General features: G+C 44.1%; 1 protein-coding gene across 1 annotated transcript; it reads left to right on the top strand.

The window, feature by feature from the left end:
* Window positions 1–904: 904 nt before the first annotated feature.
* SERTAD4 (SERTA domain containing 4) lies at window positions 905–7,869 on the top strand. Its single transcript, XM_061161034.1, has 4 exons — window positions 905–1,227; window positions 1,698–1,889; window positions 3,078–3,193; window positions 5,341–7,869. The coding sequence occupies exons 1-4, from the start codon at window positions 948–950 to the stop codon at window positions 6,106–6,108; spliced, it is 1,356 nt and encodes a 451-aa protein (XP_061017017.1). The 5' UTR covers window positions 905–947; the 3' UTR covers window positions 6,109–7,869.
* The last annotated feature ends 302 nt before the right edge of the window (window positions 7,870–8,171 follow it).

The following is an 8,171-nucleotide window of genomic DNA, read 5'->3' as shown; positions in this document are numbered from 1 at the left end:
CACTTTTTAAAAGAAAAGGGTTAGGTGGATCAGACAGGGAGGCCTGGCTCGCTGCAGTCCATGGGTCGCAAAAAGTCGGAACTGACAGGGCGACTGAACAACAACAAAGGTGGTTTAGCAGCCCAGATCAGCTGGGTCCTCATCGTCGACCCTGACCTGGACATCTCCCCTGTATGTCAGAAGGCTGGGCTTCCTTCAGTGAGGTTGGGAAAGAATTTCGGGTCTCAGAGAGAAACCTGGGTGATGGATGGAGTCACTGCTGCCAAGAGCTTCTCGGATAGCCAGGACATTTCCACTTAAGCTATTTCCCCTTCCCCTGATGCCCTTCCTCCTTTACCTGGAAGTGGACCCTTGTTTTAACATGTAGGTAATAATAGTCTCCTACAAGACCATAGTAGATTACCCTTACCCCCCAAACATTACAAACTGTATAATTTGGAGAAGAAAGCAAGAAGTAGACCCTTAGCGTCTTTCAAACACAAATCAGTCTTCAAGAGAGCAGACCTTGACATCACTCTTTGTGACAGTTCTTTAAACGGCAAAGTGAGATAGTGGATGTTTGGGTCTCAAAGGAATCGGGAGGTTAATAAGGCACTGAGGCTGCTTGGCTGTCACCCCAATCTCTGGCCCCGAGTGTTTGGGCTTCTTCCCCCTTGCACTCACTCTGGACCCCACCTCAAGCCCTACTTCGGACCAGGTACAGACACTGAACCCCCAGGGGAACAGCCCTAGCACCCCAGGTGCAGAGCAGCCCAGGGCCCACCTTAAGAGCAGAGAGGCCTCCTAGCCTCCCCGCAGGCCCCAGGGAGGGGCGTGAAGTGCACCGGAGGGCAGTGGTGTGCTGCCTCCTGGAAAGTTTCTGCCTTGCGAGCTTCGCGGTGCAGAGTTGTCGGCTGCCTCTGGCCCTGGAGCCCTGGCTCCTGTTTAATATTCCGCCTGCTCCGTGGATGTTGTGCTTGGCTCCTGTGGGACTGCAACTCACGGCTGGAAACTGGAGCCAATTTTCTGTCTTCATCTCTCAGTGTTTTGACTGGAGGCAGATCCAGTTCAGGCCGATCGGGGCTGGTGGAAACAACTACCAAGTGTGTCTCTGTCTGCTTCGCTTTGGGAGAAGAAAGTGGAGGGAGCCCCAACATGTTGTAGGGGAACTGGCCCTGCGGAAACCGAGGAAGAGGGGGCCACGGGCACGTGGAAAGACCAAACCTGAGAGCGTCAGATGGAATTCCGGTGAAGATTCCTGCCTCCCCCAGCCTTTTCTTTTGATTGATTAGTGGATTTCATCAAAGGAGACTCTCGGGGGACTTGACTAGAAAATTGATTTTGCCTTATTAATAGAAAGGAAGCGGCAAGGGTTTTGGCCTTGCCTCTTAGCGGTACATTTTCTGCGGGAAGGTCAGGAGGAAAATATGTTTAGAAGGCAAAGCAGCTGTCTGGAAGAGGGCTGAGGGGAATCTGAGAACAATAAGAAATGGGGTTTTAAAGATCCGCCCATGAAATGCAGATTGCTGAACACAGAGGCTGAGCTAATAGCTGCAAGAGAGTTTACTGAGATTTTTCTTTGAAAAAAATAATAAAATGTTTCAGGGCAAAGAGGAGGAGCAAGAAAAGTTTCCCAAAGCAAAGGAAGGGAGATGCCAAGGCCATGCCCTGGCTTGCTCTTGACTAGGGCTCTTTTCTTTTTTTTTTTCTTTTTTCAGATCTGAGGCTGTCAGAGATGACTCTGGTTCTGTCCATGAATAGATTCTGCGAGCCCATTGTCTCAGAAGGAGCTGCTGAAATTGCTGGGTACCAGACACTATGGGAGGCTGACAGCTACGGAGGCCTGAGCCCCCCGGGGCCAGCCCAGGCTCCCCTGCAGGGAGACCGGGGAGCCGGTCCCCCACTGGCAGGTACGGCCTTTGACCTTTCTCTGCTGCCCTCTGTGGCCAGACTGGTAGATGAGGGTGGTGTCTGGGGTGCCCTTCTGAGCTGAGAGTGCTCCGGGGACTTGAAGGCCCCAAGGAAAGGACCAGAAGTGATGTTAATCGCATGCAGACCTGAGTTTCCCTGTGCTGCTGCTTCAGGTAAAAGTCAGGCATTTGTATTTTTAAGAGACCCAAAGCAGATCTTGAAACTCTTCAGTCTGAGTTTCGATTTTCTACCCTCTAGAACTGTAGGGGTCTCAGTGCTACACAAGCCCTGGGTGGGCTTGACAATGAAATCTTTATCCCATGAGACATAAAGGAATGTGCCCTTTGGGCCAGCAGCTATGTGGCTCTTCTTTTTATTAAGCACACAATTGGCTTTGGTATTATAGGTAAAAAAATTTGTAAGCCCAGAAAAAAATATGTTCTCCCTGATTCATTATTCCTGTGCTCTAAGGTGAGTTCCTTTGGATTTTTGTGTGCTACTAGATTGGAAAAAAAGCCAAAAACCTGAAATGAAAACAAGTGCTTGGTGATGTCTGATTTGCTAAAAAGGAGTAAAAGCTTGGTCTTTGAAAATTAGACCTTATTTTTATTCATGGTTGATATGTTGGATTTTTGAGAGCAAAGAGAACTTTTGTTACCCTGAAGTTTAATTTTAAATGAAAAAAATTTGAATTTCATATTTTGAAAGAAGGAATATTATAACTCCAGTGTGTAGATAGTCATTTGTTTACTTACTGAGAGCCAGTAATTTTTAAAAGTTGCTCAGTTATTAGTGGTTACAGTTAAAGATACATTCGTTTGAAAAATGGTGTTATCATGAATTTAAGTAAATAATTTGAATAAATACTAATATTATTTCAGTTATTACATTACTTCCCTTTTTGAATTTTGCTGTTTGCCTGTGCATAGAATTATGATTCTGAATATTTTGTAAATGCTAAAATATGTCATTTTCCTCTATAATTGTCTAGAAATGCTTGCCTGGCCTGGGTCACAGGATTCCTCATGATAGCAACTATTAAGACTAATGTTTATTTTTAATCACCACATGTACAGACAAATACGTAGCCAAGTTATCTTCTAGAAGGCAAGGAAAAGAAAAGCATTTTGTTTGGAGAACCTCTGGCAAGCCGCATGTCATTTGTCATATCTGATTTATTACCACAGGATCACATTACAGGGGAATTTCAAATCCTATAACAACATCCAAGATCACATACTTTAAGAGGAAGTATGTGGAAGAAGAGGATTTTCACCCACCACTCAGCAGCTGTAGCCATAAAGTATGTTTTTTTTAATAGTCATTATTTTTATTAAGAGTTTAAGATACTTAGTAACAGTTGCTTGATCCATTTCCAGAAATTAAACTGTTCCACCCAAGCAATGAAAATGAGCCGCTTCTCAGCAGGGCGATATTAATTGTTGTCACTTTTTGGGGTCCTGTGTTATTTTTCACAAGTATTTGAAGAGAGAGCCAGCAAGAACTCCTCTGTCCAGAAATAACAGAATTATATAATCCAAGGCATGCCTTTTTTTTTTTTTTTTTTTTTTTACTAATGATTTCATTTTTCTCAAATTGCGTTAAGGGTTCATGGTGACCAGTGCTTTCACATGCACTTGTTCTTCCAGACCTGCTCCCCGTCTCTGAGCTCAGGCTCCCGGGGCCAACGCCACCTGTGTGCCCACACGGGGGTAGTCACCCAGGGTTTTTCCTGACCTCTCAGAGGTGGACTCCCTAGCCTTTGAATGTGTGCATGAAAGTAGAAGTGTCCTTCATGGTGCATTCATGACATATGTTTTGTTTGTGAAAATATATAATTCATTCCCAAGAGAAAAACCAAAGCTAACTTTTTTGTGTATGAGTAAGAAGGAAATGACAGGATCGGGAAAGCACCCAGAAGTCTAAAACTGGCTGTCTAAGCTTTTGAAATACCAGTTCCTTTCCCTATGGTTACCTTCTTTCAAAAACTATCTGCTAACTTAATCGAGGAGCGGATAACCCAGGCCATAGGTGTTTGCAGTGCAGAGAGGATGTTTAATTTTTTTTCTAATTCATCTTCCTCTCTTCTCACTCCATCTCCTCCACCCTCCCCCCCCCCCCCCCCAGCCTTTAGATGTTTCTCTGACCCTGCTCGTAAGGGGACATCAGCATGCATTGGCAGGTGCTGGGCTTTTCCGTGTATGTCTAGTTCCTGCCTTTGGTCAGCTTGGGCTGGTTTAATTCACAGCTCCTGAGGTTAGCTTTTTTTGTTTTAATGACCTGGAAGAGCTGGGCCCCAGGACAGAAGCATTTGATGTCCATTTTGGTTTCTGAGTTGTGGCTGTAGCAGTTTTCCAGACTGCTGCCCGTCTGTGCCAACCATCACACAGTCATGGCATCGCACAGCCTGGGAGTGAGTCCTCTGATTTCCTCTCTGCACCTCTTCTCCTGCCCAATTCCAGAAAAAGCCTACTTTGGCCCTGCAACCAGCAGCTCCCTAAAGGGTGCGAGCCTCTTTATTTTTGTCCCTCTATCAGGCAGAGATAATTGCAAGAATGAAACCCAGAAAAACAGCCCAGGCAGCATGAGTTCATGCTCCTTGACGTCTCACCCAGGGCTTGAAATATACTTATGACCACCTGCAACTTGGCATCTTCTAGAAAGCATTTATTGACATAGAATAGATGAGTATGTGTGTGTGCATGTATATTTGTATACACACACATAAAGGCCCAGAGTTTCCCAGGTGGCGCTACTGGTAAAGAACCCGCTTGCCCATGCAGGAGACATAAGAGACACAGGTTCGATCCCTGGGTCAGGAAGATCCTCTGGAGGAAGGCATGGCAACCCACTCCAGTATTCTTGCCCGGAGAATCCCATGGACAGAGGAGCCTGGCGGGCTATGGTCCAGAGGGTTGCAAAGAGTCCATAGGGACACAGAGAGTCAGACAGGACTGAAGCGACTTAGCATGCACGTTAAGGCCCAAGTGTTGTAAGGGTCCAGCTTGATAAATTTCACAAAGTGTGAAATAGCCATGTAACTGGCATCCAGATAAAGAAACAATGTAACCCGCAACTTAGAGCGTGCCCCTGTCCTTCTCTAGTCACCCTTTCTCAGCTCTCCAAAGAACCCCCCTCCTCACTTCTAACTGCATAGGTTAGTTTTGTGCATTTCGCCATCCCCCTCACTGCACCATAAAAGAGCGGACATCCTGACCTGTCCCTGCTGAGGTCTGCATTGCGGCTGGATTCCCCAGTGCTCAACACCACCAGCCAGTCTGCTGGGAAGGGGAGATGTTAGCAGCCCCCAGGAGAGCATCTCTAAATGAACCCGAGGGAAACCAGACCACAGCATCCCCAGGCCCAGAAACTGCCAAGAGAGAAATGTGCTGGGATGATACTTTAATAAAGGCCACTTCCTAAGCTTTCTCTTCCCTTTTTGATTTTTAGACCATCTCAATCTTTGAGGAGCGAGCCCACATCCTTTATATGTCCTTAGAAAAGCTAAAGTTTATCGATGATCCTGAAGTGTACCTCCGAAGATCTGTCCTCATAAACAATCTGATGAAAAGGATCCATGGAGAAATTATCATGCAGAATAACTGGTGCTTTCCTGCCTGCTCTTTCAATGGCACCTCTGCCCAGGAGTGGTTTATGGCTCAAGACTGTCCTTACCGGAAACGACCTCGGATGGCCAAAGAGGAGTGTGAAAAGTTTCATGCCTGCTGCTTGTACCAGGAATGTGGTGGTCACTACCTAAATTTACCCCTCTCGGTCAACGCTAATGTCGGAAGTGCCTCCACCTCTGCCTCCTCTTCCTCCCCCTCCTCGTCTTCCTCTTCCTCTCCCCCTCTGCCTTTACCGAGCTGTTCCCACCAGGTGGATTTTGATATAGGCAGCGCACCTGTTTACAAGGGTGATGGCCAGATACCCGCCAGTGAAATCTTTGTTACTAACGTCCGGTCACTTGGTGTTCAGGAAAAGGCCAAATTAAATGATGAGAAAGTAAATGATGACACCAACAGGGATGGTGGCCCCCTGAGCCATGGACCTGTGGGCAATGACCTTGCTTTTGAGGGCAAAGGCCAATTTTATGATTATTTTGAGACTGGATATAATGAAAAAAGCAGTGTAAGTGAGTCTTGGAAAAAGTCCTTGAGGAAAAAGGAGCCTTCACCGAGTAACAAGCTGTGCTGCAGCAAAGGAAGTAAAATATGAGCCATCTTCTCACGCAAACTTTGAAGCATGCACAGCATGATCAGTTAGCTCTCATAAATTTTATTTTGAATGGATTTTATAGTTTTGTACAACTGATACAATTATGCCATGAACATGCCATGTCGTTTAAATGCCTGGAGAGCAGATTGCATAAAACATCTGTATTGTAGGCATCGGCGAGCTACTCATAAATGTGGTGACGTTACCAAGAAGACAGTTGACTTAACACTTAAACGTATATCTTAGTTTTCTTACTGAGAAGATCAGCAGATTAGACTGGGGGACAGCATGCCCTTGTGCTATTTCCACGACCTGCAAGGAGCCTGTCACTAGCGATGAACCTTCCACCTGTTTGCCAGTTAATTAGGTAGTTATTTGGTAAGCATATCGATATAACCAGCAAAGGAGGTCTGCTGCATCTCTATGATACAGTATTTTTTTTCTGAATAAAAGACTGAGGACAGGGGGCTAGGAGAAATGGCTTCCTGGTGCTGTTAAATATTTGGATTCAACCGTCTTGTGTGACAGATGAAATAGGATAGGAGGTAATGAAACAGCTGACTAGGGGCAACAATCAACGATACAAGTAGAGGGCGATCCCTGCCAGTCCCTGGCTTGCCTGTGATGGGTGACGAGGCTTTTAGAAAGGTGTTATACAGGGCGATTTTTGGTGCCTTACTTTATCTTAATTTTTGCCAATGTGAAAATTAAGGATAAATCAGAGTACAGCAGGGATTTAACAAACAGGAAAAAAAAATACAAACAGGGTGGATCAATATTGTTTGGAAATCTTTAACGTCGAACTATTGCGTTCAACTTTTGATTCAACATCTCTATTCTTCCTTTATTTTTTGATGCCCAATTGCTTTTGGATTTGGCATTTTTAGAAAGGGATGGAGGAAACAATAGAGAGAGCTGTTAGGGACCAGCACTAGCTGCTCAAGCTTTTCTATGGCAACGGTCTGTTGCTGGGGTTTGGGTTTTCTGGGTTTTGAGTTGTGTTGTTTTGTTTTGTTTTCTTGTCCAATGAACTTCATGAACCAGTAGCATGCATCATACTTTAATCTGTTTTGCATCATTTCACTCGTTTAGATTATAAAAGCATGTGGTTTTTTATATATGACTTTTGCTGTTGATTACGAAGCACAATGTTAATACATGATGTGGTGATCAATAAGGTTTTATCTTAAAGAATGTAAAGATTTTCGTTTGGGGAAAGTTATTTTGGAGAAATGGGACTCAGTCGGCAAAAGCTCCTATGTATTTGGCCAACATTTTTCTCAGTCGTTTTTTTCATGTGTACATTGGCAAGAGTGTTCAGAGGGGCCCCTCTGACCATCCTTCCTTGCACGCCAGCCAATTCCTCCTGCTAAACTCTTATTCCCATTTCCAAGGTTACTGACTGACTTGGGCCTCCTTACACAATACTTCACAGGAACCAAATTCCAAATGGAGGAAATAAGTAAGTCCTCCCAGTTTCTCCAAGATAAAGCTTTTTTTATTATTGCTATTAATATTAAATATAGGTCTCATTCATACAGTGTATGAGTAGGATCGTCATTTGGACAATGTCCACAAGGACCAATTTTTAAAACCCGTTCTTGTGTTATGGCTGAATAGTCTAGTGATGTTTTGTCCTTTATTTTCAATATTTGATAAACATTTGATGTTGAAAACTTAGATGATAGATGCTTGTATATGAATGTGTTGTAATAAAGTGAGGTTTTCTGGATATATATTTATTAAAATGATCAAAATTCATTCAGATTTTCGTATTTTAATGACTGTTGGCTGTTTCTCTTTTCCGTTGCTCGTTCTTCTTTAAAAAACAAACTCAAAGTGGCTAGAAATTGTCATGGACAGTGGCCCCACAGGCGTTTTCAGAGTTAGAGAGTGCTTTTTGAGAGGCCCATCCAACAGGTTGAAGAATGGTCCTAGTTTGTAGGTTTAGATTTCTGTTGATTTAAGAGCATAGTGTTAATAAATAATGTGGTTGGTGATGGATAAGGTTTTATCTTAAAGGGTCTGAAGGTTTTTTGGCTTTTGTGAAGTTTCTGAAAAAA

Source organism: Dama dama, chromosome 14, assembly GCF_033118175.1.
Source record: "Dama dama isolate Ldn47 chromosome 14, ASM3311817v1, whole genome shotgun sequence".
NCBI lineage: Eukaryota > Metazoa > Chordata > Mammalia > Artiodactyla > Cervidae > Dama > Dama dama.
The sequence above is the reverse complement of the archived record's forward strand: the minus strand, read 5'-3'. Positions and strand labels throughout refer to the sequence as shown.